The sequence below is a fragment of the Camelus bactrianus genome, chromosome 17, assembly GCF_048773025.1.
Source record: "Camelus bactrianus isolate YW-2024 breed Bactrian camel chromosome 17, ASM4877302v1, whole genome shotgun sequence".
NCBI lineage: Eukaryota > Metazoa > Chordata > Mammalia > Artiodactyla > Camelidae > Camelus > Camelus bactrianus.
In genome coordinates this window covers 37017119-37032396 of record NC_133555.1, presented here as the reverse complement: position 1 = coordinate 37032396, position 15278 = coordinate 37017119, and the positions used below count along the sequence as shown (strand labels likewise).

General features: G+C 40.7%; 1 protein-coding gene across 2 annotated transcripts in view; it reads left to right on the top strand.

Annotated features, from left to right (window-relative positions):
• LARS2 (leucyl-tRNA synthetase 2, mitochondrial) overlaps positions 1 to 15278 on the top strand; it is a 132485-nt gene that overhangs the window by 12276 nt on the left and 104931 nt on the right. For both annotated transcript variants that reach the window (XM_010945946.3, XM_045509851.2), the window contains exons 4-5: positions 8334 to 8425; positions 10968 to 11028. In XM_010945946.3, coding sequence (XP_010944248.1) covers positions 8334 to 8425; positions 10968 to 11028 — 153 coding nt within the window. The remainder of the gene's footprint in view (positions 1 to 8333; positions 8426 to 10967; positions 11029 to 15278) is intronic.

The following is a 15278-nucleotide window of genomic DNA, read 5'->3' as shown; positions in this document are numbered from 1 at the left end:
CATGACTACTTAATTATCCATTTTCGCATTGACCTAGAGTTTTAGCTTGTTTCAGATATTTGCTTCAGAGAACCTGACTTAGCCTGTGGGAGGAGAGGCGTTGCAGAGTGTGTACAATCCCAGCATAAACACATCTTGTCAAATTTCTTTCCAGAGTGTTGGTGCTGATTTATACTCCTACAAGCAGTGAGTGACATTTCTTACTGTCCTGCATCCTTGATAACACTTACTGTTAGGCTTTTTAATCTTTGCTAATTTGATATATAGGAAATGGCATCTAACTGTTTTTAATTCACATTTTCCTGAGTACTGTCCTAGGAAATCTGAGATATTTTCATATGTTTATTATCTATTTGAGTTTCCTCTTCTCTAATTGGCTTGCTCACATAATTTGACAAGTTTCTCTTGAGCTGTTTGTCTTTTTCATTTTGTACTGTAGGAGTTCTTCATATAGTCTGGGTTATTGATTCTTTGTTACTTAAATACAATGCAAATACTGCATTTTGTGAGCCTGGCCAGACCACAGACTGTAACTTGGGTTTGACAGTGGGCGAGAATGATGATTTGGAAAGTTCCAGGTTGCTTTTATTTTGGTTTCCTCCTAGAACAGCAAGTAAGTTGTGCAAAGGAGAAACATGAGACAAGAGTGCAAGTAGATCCTTGGGGTCCCCCACGTTCTTGTTGTCGTTCATGGAGATGTGCCTGACATCATGATCATCCCAGTTCTCTTGGGGAAAGCTAAAGTCACAAACCACTGACCAGACCTTGGGCGCACAAATTGATTACATGTGGACTTGACGAGCAGAGAGGTGGTTTGGGGGTGATGAGTTGATCAGGAATCTGCAGCTTTAGTCAATGACAGCTTCCTACCTACCTCCCACCTCACAGATTTGTTACAAGATTCATATGAGTTAATCAATGAGAAAATGATTTAAAAACTGTAATGCGATTTTCCAGTGTAACCCAATTAATAATAGCAATAATAAAGGTAGTCCTGAGGTTTGGGTGTTTAAGCAGGGGACACTTGAAGCCAGAGATCAATTATTCTCTTTGAGGAATCAGAAAAGACCACACTGCCAGTCAGTTTCTTCTTAAACTTAAACAATGTCTGATGACACATTTGAAGCTTATCACTATATAGTGACTTTGTTGTGTTTTCCTATGTTGTATGCACAGAGGGTTAGAAAATAAATGACCCACCTTCCACTTCGACCGGTCTCCTCAGCACCTTCCGGGCCAGAAGCAGGACAATTAAAGCATCAAGGTGCCGGGTCCCCCTCACGGGGTTGGGCTGGACTAATATGCTGCAGGCTCTGTCCAAGCAGAGTTTTCTGCTTGGGCCTTTTTGCTGTTCACGGTGGAGGAGGAAGGAAATTGAGGCTGTGTGGCTGGCAGCTGCATGATCATAATGCAACTACCCACAAATACCAGGAGGCAAGGGGAGTTCTTAGCAAGTGAACTGTAATATATGTTTCATTAGTTTTCAGTTGGCAATCAGGCAACAAGTGTTTATGAAGTGCCCAGAGAGTGCATCTCATGGCTTTTAGCTTTCAAATTTTCAAATCTCTGTAGCATCTGAAAGTAGAGAGTGGATTTCCAGGGCTTATCCTCTCAGATGTGATTTGAAAGAGAGAATGAATTACCAGTTCAGTATTTTGGTTGGAAACTGGCTGATTTATCTGCCTCCACATTCCCAGAGAAAGGCTTCTGCTTTGGGCCTAGGTACCGTCATTTGGATTCTTTACTTTGAGGTATCCGCTTGATTTTGATCCCCAGTCTGTAATAATGGTAGCTTATTACACTTGCTCAATGAAACTAAACGTTGAGTTTCTCATTTCTTGGAAATAAAAGTGTTGAATCTACTCCAGAGAAACCACAGCACTCTCTGAAAATAGCAATTTTTTTTGAGAAGCAGTAACCATGGTTGCTCTCAATTAGAAGCTGAATTGGTTTCAAATGTAAAGTTTTGGTTTATGTTAAAAGGGAGAGAAAGCTGACCATTCCTGGGGAATTGGTACTTCCCTCTCGTTGGGAGGGCAGACAACCAGCTGGCCCAGCTTCCTTCCCTTCTACCTTTGAAGTCGTCTTAACTCTACTTGATCTTCCTTCCTGTGTTGGAGGAAGAATTGGACCTTTGTCTGTTCTTTTCTTCCTTCTTTAAAAAAAAAAAAGTATTTTAATATGGTACATAAAATTCTGTGTTCTCCCCTTTAAAGAAGAGAAATACAGCATAGAGAAGGCTAGTCCCCTTTGACTGCCCACCCTGCCCAGGCCTTCTGGGTAGTGGTCCCTATCATTTTCCAGTACACATCCCTTGGGGGCTTCAGCTGCACATTGTCATGTGTGACTCTGCTCTTCCTATATCCCTTCTCCTCGTCTGTGTGCCATCCATCCTGCCTGCCAACCCTGAGGTGCCCACCTCTGCCTGAAGGGAGGCAAGAGGTCCTGAGGGGTGAGCCATGGTCACGTGATGGAGTCCACACCAGAGGCTGGCCTTGCCCCAGCTCCCATACCTCGCTTCCTGGCCAGTTCTGGTCTGATTTGCCAGGGCACTGATCCCTGTGTTTGCCCCTCAGCAGTAGCTGGCCCTAACCCCACTTTGATATCTCAAGTTGTGGTCAGTTCTGTAGTCCTACCTGTGTTCCTATGCTGGTCTTCCACCAGTTTGCTGTCAGGTCCATCCCCTGCTTTGCTTTGTATGGCAGGAGGGCAGACCCCTACAGGCCATGTTTCCTAAGCGCTGGTGTTAGCTGGCCTCTGGCTGGTTTTGGACAAGAAAAAATTCTGGCAAGATTGTAGGGTAGGAGGAAGGAAGAAGCTAGGGGATCTCTCTCTCTGTGCCCAGGTTAGTGTCTCATGCACTAATCCAGTTGCATTTGGCCAGACCTCCCTATTTCAGCTTCTGCAACTGACTGGTCTCAGCCTTTGGGCTCTGATATCTGCTTCCTCCTTTTGTTCCTTCATCTAGAGGTGGGGCATTGTCCTGATCGCCCTAATTTCTGGGTTATTTCCCTGTCCCCTTAGCCTCTCACTCAATTATAAATACTTAGAACATTTGTTAGAACAGCCGGCAATCCTGGTTTTTCACACCCTGGAAGTTTATTTTATAGATTTCCAAGCTATAGCTGCCAGGACTCTTTCTTGATTCTCTTTCTGCTGGAAGCACTCCTATCCAAGAAGAGGTTAATGCCTAGGGAACTGAGAAGGCTCAGGTGGCCCTAGACTGTGCATACAGATGTTGAAGTGTTTTTATTTGTTTAGGATAAATTGTCTAGTTGGCATATGTGAGCTGTAGGTTTTGTTACTTGTGGAACTATGAAAGGATTAAACCAAGTTATGGTGTTAGAAAAGAATCTAAATTTTAGAACCAAGAAGAGTTTTGAGTTCCTCCAGTGAATGTTTTGGAAAGTCTTGGCCATAGAGAAATCACAGGTGAGAAAGTGGGTATCATGTATCTAGAAAGGGTATGGACTATATAGAAGACACCAAGAGGTGAACAAGGTTGGCAAAGGAAGCACTGACATGGTATCTTTTACATAAATGGGCTTTAACAGTTTGACTAGCAAGTTCAGTCTTTGCCTCGGGGAAAGGGACAAGCTTTGGTATTTTATTATCTTATTGTAGGTCTTTCCTTTGTTCCCCGTGGACAGTAGAGAATCATCTTATAGCACAAGAATGAGTTGGTCACTGGGTATCTGGAAAACCCAGGGTATAGAAATAATGGGACCTTTTCCTGTTTCATAGAAACTTGGCTCACAGAAACATTGATTCCAGTGGTCCAGCCCATGGTGGAAAGAACTATCTTGACATTAAGATGAAAAAAAGGCCATCTGATAGTCTGTATTCTAGGGCAGACATTTGTTTTTTGTTAATTTTTGGTAAGACTGAAATATTAAGAAGTTTTTAGATTTTTCTAACTTTATTTTCATAGACAGCGTGGGTAACATGTGAGCTAAGAATATCTTTTCATGTGAATTTCATCTGACAACAAAAATAGAAATGAATAAGTATGTTACGTAAATCCAGGCAGATTTTTTGACTGTCCCTGTATTGACTTTATTTAAAAATATGGATGATAACCTAACAGAATGTTCATAGGCAGAAACATTGAATTGGTGCCATTTTGGCAGTTCCAACAAAGAAACCAAGTGGTAATTAAGTTTTCCTCTTTCTCGGGGAACATGGTTACACAGTAGTTATATTATTCTGCCAGCAAAGCAGCCCTGGGAGAATTAAAGCACAACTGGAAGCCGTACTCCGGTATTATCCATGGAAATATTGCAGAACTTTCTAGTAATCAAGCACAAAGCCACAGTATGAGGTTTTAATTTAATTTTATATTATTTTAGCTCTTAAAAATTAAAAAGACAAAGAAAAGAAAACTTGTGAAGCTTAATAGTTAATACAGGGAAGTGTTTTTCATCTATGGGTTAAGCAGTACTCCTGAAAGCTGTGTCCTAAAAGGTGTATGTTTTCATCAGGATTCTTGGCTATCAGGGACTGAAACCCAGCCCAGGCCAGCTTAAGCAAAAAAAAGGAGGCTTTGTTTGTTTTTACGGATCCTGGTGTAACAGAACCAAAGGAAATGTTATAGGACTAGGGCTCCCTGGGAACTGGGACCAGGTCCTTGAAGCACATCACTATCCCCAGTCTCTGTCCACCTCCCATTTCCGCTTCTCTCTCCACGCCAGCTGTGTTTTCTCAGACATCTCCACCAGGTGGAAGGCAGGGCCACCTGGAGCTCTGGTCTCATATCCTCATTTCTCCTGAGCAAGGAGGAAAGAGAGAAGAGCATGTGTGGCTGTCATCCTGGTCTCTGTTGTACCCCCACCCCCAGCTCCAGGCATCAGACAAGCCTGGAAGAGGGTTCATGCACGTGCCTCCCCTGTAGCCAGACTGATGGGTTTTGCAATTGGCAGTTCACAGTAAGACTATGTGAAGTTGGCGGAGGAGCAGTTTCCCCGAAGAAGGGGAGGGTGCTGTTTAGAAAGGTGAAATACTTCAGGTCAGCCACATTGAGCAAGAGAAAAAGAGACCTCAGATCTGAAAGATCAGCTAGAGTGGGTTATGTCTAGACAGCTTCTTAAAATTACATAGAATAGATATTCCCTATCTAACATAGGGAATGTTGGAAGTTTTTAAAAAGACAACTATATACACACATATGCACATGAATACTTGCATATTTTGTACAGATGTCCATAGTATGTTCAATGAAAAAAAACAGGTCATAAAATAGTGTATAACGGGTTCTATTTCCATAAAAGTAACCCAGCCAGCTCCTATATATGTGTGCATATGCTTGTATATCTGTATTTGAGTGAGGAGAAAGGTGTGGAAGAATGCAAAGACTGGTGTTACTGGTTACATCAAGGAGTTGAGAATGGGAGCCTGGGCCAGGAGGAGAGGATCAGCTTGCCTTTATATACCATGAATTGTGGCATTTCACTTGCTAATAAGCTTGTATTATGTTCATAATTTGAAAAGCATCCAATTAAGGAGAAAGAGGAGGAGCCTATTGAGACTGGCCTCAGGCGTGTGGATGCAGGGGCTGAAGGTGGATGGCTTGGGAGTCAGGTCTTGCTAGACTGGAAGTCCAGGCCTTCCTGAACTTTCCAGACTCCCAGGATGGGGAGGCAGAGGACATGGCAAACCAGCCTCTCCTAAAGCAATAGCAAGCTGGAGAGATCCACAGCACTGTTGCTACCCAAGCCCGTCTCCCTTCCAGAAAGCAGGCTGAGTGGATCAGACCCACCACCAGCCCAAATACGGCAAAATCTACTGGGCAGTGTCCTTGCCCAGGGCAGGCAGAGGCAGGGCCCTTCCTGCCCAGTGGCACAGGCGGCCGCCTTCTTCTCATGGACTGTCCCCGGTCCAATCAGCCATGGCAAGAACAGCTGGGCTACTTACAAACGAAGCTCCTGATGTGAACCATTAATTAGGTGGAAAAAAGAACTGCTGGGCCTCTTTTATGGAAAAAGAGGCCAAGTAGCTGGCTGGCCCTTTGAGCCTCATGGTCTGTCCAGTTTGGTTAAGAACTTCCAGTTCCTGGCACCAACCTGCTATGGAGACTTGTCATAAGTAGCCCACCGTTAGGAAGGTACTTGGATGAGGATGTGTGTGAGGTCAAGGTGTCTTCCTGCCTGTTGCCCGAGAGCCACCAGAAGAGACACGGGCTGAGATCCTGACAAGGGAACCGGTGGTGTGAGACGCTGTGAGGCGCTGAAAATGAAGCAGATGACAGCGTTGCCACCGCAGCCAGCCCTGCCATTTACTGGGTGCCTGTGCTGTGCCGGACGCATCATGGCGAGTAACTTTCCACGGTTCACATGGCTGCTTTCAGTCACGGTGGATAAGTGATGTGCCTCAGGTCCCACTGCTGGTAAATGCAGTTCTGGGTTTAGGATCTTTCCCCTCAGACCAGACAGCCTCCGAAGAGTGAGCCTTTTTTGTTATTTCCTACTTACCAGCCAAAGGCGTTAGGACGACTCTGATTTTAGATGCATAGTCTTCTTGAGATGGAATTCTTCCATCAGAACTAAAACCTAATTAAAAAAGAATAGCGTGCAGAATGGAAGCATGACTTTAAGGCCCTACCACTGGGAGGACGGTGCCTATTCTCTTGCTGCGACCTCCTAAGAGGACCTCTGTAGAGGATGGGGCTGGGGGCTGGGGGCTGGGGAGGGAGCATGAGTCCAGTTGGGGACACTTTGAATTGTAGGTGCTTATGGACCTGAGGCAGAGATGGCCGTGAATGATCATCATTTGCACCTCAAAGAGTCCTTGAACAAGACAGAAAGATGGAAAAAAACTCTTTAAGTGCACAGTGGGGGAAAAAAAGGGGATAAAAAACACACATAGAAATATTATGACCCAATTTTTAAAAATTGGATGTTACCAAATTGAAGTTATGGATGTCTATATGGTAGAATTATGGGTGTTTTATTTTCTTCTGAATATTTTTCTCCATGCCCCAAGTTATTTATAGTGAGTATGGATTACTTCGATAATCAAGGGGAAAGTTATTTATAAAAGAAAACAAGACCTGTTTCTTTAGTGGAAAATGTCCCATCGTGACATGCAAGGGGGGTTAAGGTGGTGCTAGCAGGTGCGCCTGAGTATTCATCGCCATCCAAGGAGACGTGTGGGAACAGAAGCTCAGGTTCTCTGCGTGATAACAGGCAAACAAACAAACAAACAAACAAACAAACAAACAAACCCAGCTCTTGGCAGTTGACAGACTAGGAGCTTGATAGGACGTGAAAAGGTCAGCTGGAAAGGGCTGTTTCCTAGAAACAGTGGCGCCCCCTTAGGCCATCCTCACCTACAGGCAAACTTTAGAAATCTGGCCGGGAGAGAAGCTGTGTCTGTGGCTTTGTGGCTGAAATTAGCATCAGAGAAGGGTAAGGGACTGTTTTCAGAGCAGGTGTCCTTCGTGACAGTGGCTAGAGAGCTTGGCCTCCTGAAGCTGTCCCTGGATGTCACAGCATGTGTTTCAAGCCATTGTTCCCGTTCACGAAGTGTAAGTTAGGTTGAGAGAAGTTGCTGTTGAAGCTGCCAGCTGAGCTGTGACTGGTCGTCCATTTGCAGAAATGAATGCTTTACTGGCATGTCCTGGCTTGAAGTAATTGCTTCTGGTGTGACCTAGCTAGGCTGCTTACTCTTGCTGGGCCACAGTTGCTTCAACTTGTCAAATAAAGCGGGTGGGGGTAGAGGATAGATCTCAAAAGCTTCTTCGAAGCTCTAAGATCTTGGGATTCCTTGTTCTTGAGAAAATGGAAATATCTCATCAGAAGTGATTCACAGTGGCTGTTGCACAGTTGAAAGGTGTCTAGTGTGACTGAGGAACTGAATTTTAAATTTATTTAATTTTAATTAATTTAAGTTTAAATTTATCTGACCACATGTAGCTAGTGGCTACCCTATTGGACAGCACAGCACCTTAATTGGAAAATACTAACATGAGGCAAGCATTTGGAATGCCTATATTCATTTTGATGTATATCTATTTTTTGAAATTGAAAGAAACATTTTATAATTTCAGAAAAACAGTTTGGGTTCATTCTAGACAATACAGACAAGAAAGTAAAAAGTAGTCACGAAAACACCTACTCAGAGATAACTGCTCTTGGCACCTTGGTGTATAACCTTCTAAATTCTCTTCTGTGCTTATGTCTTGGGTAGCCAGCTGGCTTTGAAAAGCATAGTTTGAAATCCTCCAGGAAGGGATAAGACATGTTAGAAGGAGAGAATGCCTGCTCATTGCCCAGAAGAGAAAACTGGTAAAGGCTTTAGCAATCTGCTGTGGCTGATGTCTCTTTTCTGGGTACCAGGTCATCAATCCCATGGGATGGGATGCATTTGGGTTGCCTGCTGAAAATGCTGCGATTGAGAGGAATCTACATCCAGAAAGTTGGACACAAAGGTATGTGTTTGCAGGCATATTCAGACACTTGTATACAGAACCCTTAAAATTTTTTTAACCTGTGCATGAGAAGTAGAAAGCAAAGCAAACAAAATATTGCAGTCTGCCAGGCAATAAACAAGATCGTCTATATTGGTGTTTGCCTTTTAGCATGCTGTGTTCTTGTCTAAGAAATAACAGAGGGTTTGGATATTCATTCATGTGTTCATTTTGATGCTTTGTTATTTACAAAGTTATCCTTCCTTTTGAGTATTTGCATTTTGAAGGAAAAATGTTGAGGAAAGGGTAACATTTATTTGTTAAATTTCTACAATGCGCCTCATCTTTTTGACCAGAGTTTGAGCTCTATCCAAGTTCCGCAGTATGGTTTTCTCTGTAAATTGTGTTAATTTTTTGCCTTCACATTCTGAAGCAAGAGGAACTTAGACATTCAGTGAAGAAATATATGGTCATTTTATTCTGAGTGTGGCTTTTCTCCAAGGGGGACATAGTCCCAACCCCACCTGTGCCTCAGGCTTCCGTATACCTGTGAGCCAGCAGTGCCCATTCTTCTCCCTCCTGATAAAGCCTTGAGAGCCTCATGCCAGAATCCAGCCCAGTATTCTGGGTTCACTCCAGCCCCTTTCACAAAGATCTGGGGCCCTTCCTCACCCCACCTCTCAGAGGTGTAGAGGGCAGTTCAAGGTCCTTCCCCATTGTCTTTCACCTCCTTTTGCTTTATCTTGCCTAAGGTTATGTTGTAATATATATATACTGCACCATCTATTTCTATTTTTTTTTCTAACCCTAGTTTCCACTTTTCCAGTTATGGTTAATTCTCAATTAATGGGAGTGATGAAAAAAGGAAGAAATGGTGATTCACAAAAATGAGTCAAATATGGCATAAATTTGATATAAGCAAGGACAAGGATTGGCAAATTCCATGGGCCAAATTCCGCTCTGTCTGATTTTGTAAATAAAGTTTTATTGGAACACAAGCCACACCCATTTGTTTATGTATTGACCATGGCTGCTTTCATGATACAGTGGCAGAATTGAGTAGTTGTGACAAAGACCATATGGCCCACAGAGCTGAAAACATTTACCATCTGGCCTTTTGCAGAAGAAGTTTGCCAACTTCCCTTCTAGAGCGTAGGAGTAAACAAGATGGCCCCTGAATCAGGCCATGCAGGTACAACTCCTGCCTTTCCTTCTTGCTAGCTAATTGCCTTGAGCAAATTACTTAACCTATCTGTGCCTCAGTTTATTTATCTATAAAAGAGGGACAGTCATAGTTCTTACCTCTTATGAATGGATAAAGATTGAGCACTGTCTTAGTCGGCTGCTATAACAGAAATACCATAGTCTAGGTGGCTTATAAACAACAGAAATGTATTTCTCACACTTCTGGAGGCCAGGAAGTCCAAAGTCAAGGCACCTGCAGATTTGGTGTCTTGTGAGGATCCACTTCTTGGTTCATAGAGGGCCACCTCCCCTCAGTGTCTTGCGTGGTGGAAGGGGCAGGGTTGCCTTCTGGGGTCTCTTTTATAAAGGCACTAATCCCATTACCTCCCAAAGGCTCCACCTTGAAATACCATCACCATCACTTTGGAGATTAGGTTTTAATATATGAATTTGGGGGCAGGACACAAAAACATTCAGTCTAAGGCAAGCACTTTTCTGCAAAATGCTTAATATGAGGCCTGGAATTAAAATCAGGTATTGTTAGCTAGCTTATCTGAGATCACCCACTTCTTCATGATTTTTCATATTTTCATTCTGCTGGAACTGAAGGAGGACACAGTAGAAATGAATTAGTCCTTTTTCTTTAAAAAGAAAAAAGAATTTATTTCCTTATTTCATATTATATTAAAGTTGATTCATCCATGTCTCTCTTTTCCAGCTGTTGGAGAGTTGTAGGTTTTAGCTTTTGACTGACAAGCACTGTATGGTTTCCTTTGGATTCCTTCAATTTGTATGTTAAGATTTTTCTTTTCAGTTGCTTTTATTTTATTATTATTATTTTTAATATTTTTATTGAAGTATAGTCAGTTTACAATGCTGTGTCAACTTTCTGGTGTACAGCACAATACTTTAATCATAAAGAAACATACATATATTCATTTTCATATTCTTTTTAACCATAAATTACTACAAGGTATGGATATAGTTCCCTGTGCTATACAGTCTAAACTTGTTATTTATCTGTTTCAATTGCTTTTAAATTTGTAAATACTTGGCTTAAATTTGTGCAGAATACAGACATATAAATGGACACAAATCCAAGGAGTTGCCTACCTGAATGGCCAGGGGAAGGGTCAGTCCCCAGGGCCAAAGACCACTGTGGTCTCTAGTGGATTCTGCCAGGGTCCAAAGAGTAGGTCTCTTCTACTATGCAGATATTTTCATTGATTCTTAGTGATTATTTTTTTTTGCCAACAACACTTAAAGCCGTTTGAAGTAATCTAGACTCTTCCAGTTTCCCTTTCACATTCTCAAATTGTAGTTTGTTCATGGCTTTTCCTGTTTCTAAAATCCAAACTTTCTTTCCTTTGTTTCACAGTAATATTAGACACATGAGGAAACAGCTTGATCGACTGGGCCTGTGCTTCAGCTGGGATAGGGTAAGTTGCCTTTTTCCTGGAAGGTCTCTGTTTTCACCAGGGTCCCGACTGCACACGGGACTGTGCATGTTTACTCCAGATTCCTCCTCTTTGGGTTGGAAGGAGGGAAAGGAGGGCGACAGAAAGCAGGAGGAAAGGATTAGCACTCCACAAATAAAAAGGTATCCCCAGTGGGTAATTTGCGTGCAAACAAATTTTTCTGAGGGATTAAACTCAGAGAGCTAACTTCATATTGAATTTCTGATTTATGTTCAGTAAAAGCTTTGCACAAAGATTTCTCCTGTTCTCAGCACTAGTTCAAAATGACTACTGGAATCTATGTAAAGTGATTAAATTTCAACCCTTGTGATTCCATTAGGTGATTAGGGATTAAGTTGATGGATCATTTATCTATCTTTTGTTCCAAGTTTGGAATTGAGGCTCATAACAAATAGCCTTTTGGTATAAACTGCTTTCAAACTGTGTATTAAACCACTGGGGAATTACAGACCTGGGAGGAGTTCAGGGAAGACCAGCTGGGTATTAGGAACTTTGACACTTAGGGCTGAGCCCTTCAAATCTCTGGCCAAAGGCCACTCCTTAGACATTGATGAGTGATCTGTTAGGTAAGATGAACTGCTGCTTGTCCTCTCCACAAAAGGCCTTTCCAATGTCATGATCCATCTTAGTGTCCCGTTTACTCCACAAAATGCTTCTCATTACTGGGCCTGTCAAGTTCAAGTTCACATCCTTTTACTCATAGGAAGCACCTGGAAGAAACTCTAATGAGATCTTTTCCTCCTCCCCTACAATTTCTTAAATGATTGAGATGTGATGAGTACAGTGAAAAAGAATGAAAGTCAAACACATTTGAACAGTCCCTGCTTTTTTCCTTTTTTTTTTTTTTTAAAGCCTCTTTAGATAAGGTCATGGCTGAATCAAGTTCTTTTGTATATATAATTTTTTAATTGAAGTATAGTCAACTTACAATGCTGTGTCAATTTCTGGTGTACAGCATAGTGCCTCAGTCATACACGAACATACACATATTCGTTTTCATATTCTTTTTCAGCATAAGTTACTACAAGATATCAAATATAGTTTCCTGAATCAAGTTCTTGTTGCAGCACTGGTGCCATTTTTGCCACTCACTTGCAAGGTCACCAGGGTTTCATTGTTGGAGGTGTGAAGAAGCCCTGGTGCCCAGGTCAAGTTGTCCTGAGGTGCCAGTGGGGAATCACTGATAGAGGATGAAATGCATCCTAATGTGGAGAGACTTGAATGATGTCCCAAGCTCTCCAGAGATGGGACTGTAGACTCCTTAAGGGCAGAGACGGACTTATTCACCCTCTAAGATGAGAACTCCCCTTGTCCTGCATGGGAACAGCAACCATAAATGGTTCCAAAAATTAATAGATTATTTTTCTGATTGTCATAAAAGATTAGAAAATACAGAAAAGTGTAAAGAAGAACGTTAAGTCAGTATGGCTAATCTAACGTCCTACATGTTTCCATGTAGTCTTTTATTCTGGAATTATAAACATTTATGTAATATACTTTTGCAAAATTGAATTCATAATGCATATGTTTTATCTTGCTTTTTTTTTTTCACCTGCTACTCATGAACATTTTCTCATTTCATTAAATATTCTGAAAAGGTGACTTTTTTTATAGCTGTTGTTTTTCATCTTATGAATATACCATAATTTATGTAACCTATCCCTTATTATCATACATTTAGAGTCTAATCCTTCTTTATTATAAACACAAATTCTCAATCCCTCCTTTAAAAATCTGAAGTCCAGAAAGCTCTAAAAAGGGAAAATTTTTTCACAACTCACTTGACTGCAAAACCTAACCTGAACTGATATTTGTCTCACTTAGGATGACTACTCATATATTTTACTCTAGAAATAGTAAGATAATTGATTACCAGGTACTGTCTTAGACCTAGTTGGGTAAATACACTATTATCTTTTAATATCCAAAAAGGTCTTAATTCTGAAGCACATTTGACTGCAAGCATTTTAGATAAGGGACTTTGAACCTGTGAGTGCACAGTCGTAGAGAAGTATCACCACTGCTGCTCTGTCTAATAGTTAATGAGCAGTTCCCATGGGTCAGGCACCCATTCTCTCTTCAGACCCCTAGAAAGCTCTAACGCGTGGGTACTTTAATTGACATCATTTTATTGCTGGTCACCCACGTGGCAGGGCTGGGCTCATCCACCAGCCAGTCTGTGACTGCGGTGCTCATCCCCCACACTTAGAGCACAAATTTTAGTACATGTTTTATTTCCTTAATTTGAATTCTTAAGAAGCCATGAAGAAGTGTAAAGCTTATGGTACTTGAACTTAAAGGAAACTTAAAGGTATAATTTGCTTTTTTACTTTGCTCTTGGCAGATTATTCTCCATAAAGGTTATACAGATTTTCACTCCCACGTTGTAATACAGTTTGTTTTCATCTGTATTTCTTTTATTATTAGTGGTAAGGAGTTCTTTTCATGTGCTTAGTGAATGTTTGAATTTTGGGTGTGTGTGTGTGTGTGAAAGATCTAATCAATGTCTTTTGCCTGTCTAGGTAGGGGGTGTTTGTCCTTGATGATTTTCATTTTGTTACAAATATTTTTCTCAGTTTATCCTTTGCCTTGCATTTTGTTTGTAGTGGGATTATTGTTAGCATGCAAATATGTACTTGGAAAGGCCTTTGAGATAGATAAATACATTCATATTTTCTTCTCGATCTTTTGTTGTTTAATTTTTACATTTAATGCAACTGGGATTATTTTAGTGTATAAGGAATTCCTACATTTTCTAAGCAACCAATTGTTGCTGTTTTTTTATTTTTTAACAGTCTTTTCCTCACTGGTTTAAAAGGCTACCTTTATTGCAACCATGTTCTTTTATACTATTATCACACACTAAGTTCTCTTTCTTTTCATTTGATCTGTTTATTACTATGTCATTATTAAACTACTTAATTACAATTGCTTTATAATTGGCTTTAATACCTGGCAACAGTACTTTCCCTTATTGTCTGATATCGACAATGCTATCCCTACTGTCTTGTGTTTCTATTTCCTTGATATTTATTGCCCATTTAAAAAAATTTTTATCCTCTATTTGTTGAATTCTTTTGGTGCATCACATGAAGATACAATTAATTTAAAAAATTAGAAGGTGGACAAAGCAGATGGGGGAAACCTTCTTTTGGCTAGTCCAGGGTCTTTGTCTTTAACAGGAAAGTGTAAGCCATTTGTGTTTATTTCCATACCTAGTATATCAGTTCTTTTTATTTAAATTCTGCTAAAACATGGTTTTAAGAGTTTTAAAAGAAACCACATGTCTAGTATCAACAAGAAAGATAAAACAGTGTATATGTATGTTTTTGCTTCACATGTAAGATAAGGAGATTAGCTGGCAGTTACATTTTTTTTCACTTTCTAAACCTATTTTCCAGAGATTTGGGGGGTATGTTCTGAGATTTTAGGCCTAATTTTTTTTTATTATTGTAATTTTTCTGACCATATATCATTTCTTAAACCTAAACATAGATATTTGCTTTTGGTTTTAAAATCATCTTCAAACAGTGACTTAATTTGAATGCTCCTTAACTAGCTTCAGTGCTCATCAGTATACCTTACAGAACATGACCGCCTATTTTCAAAACTTAGATACACGAAAAATTTTTCAATGTTGTATTAGCTCTTCCTTTGAATCTTCTGACATTACATACTATTTTCATAATGGAGAATGACTTTTTGTTGCTTTTTCCCATGTCCAACAACTTCCTGGGGTATGGAATTCTTTTATCTTTCAAATTTCTTTAGTAGACCTTGATCGTTGATCTACTGCCTTTAAAAATATATATATAGACTCATAGGAAGTTGCCAAGATAGTACAGAGAGGCCCTAAATACCCTTCACCCAGCTTCCCCCAATGATAACATTTTCTATAATGACAATACAATATCAAAACCAGGACATTAACATTGGCACAATACTATTAACGAGAGTACAAATCTTATTCAGAGTTCCCCAGTTTTTATATGCACACACTCTGTGTGTACGTGTAGTGGTAGTAGTTCTGTGCAGTTTAATCTTATGTGTAGATTTATGTAACCACCACCACCTGGCCTGTTGACCTCCCATGGAGAAGTCTGAGGCCAGCCCACATTGTCTCTTTGTAATACAGTCATCTTCCTACCCTCGTTTTGATGCTTGTTGGAATCCTTGTTTCTGCCTTTGCCATTAAAGTTCTCATCAGTGTC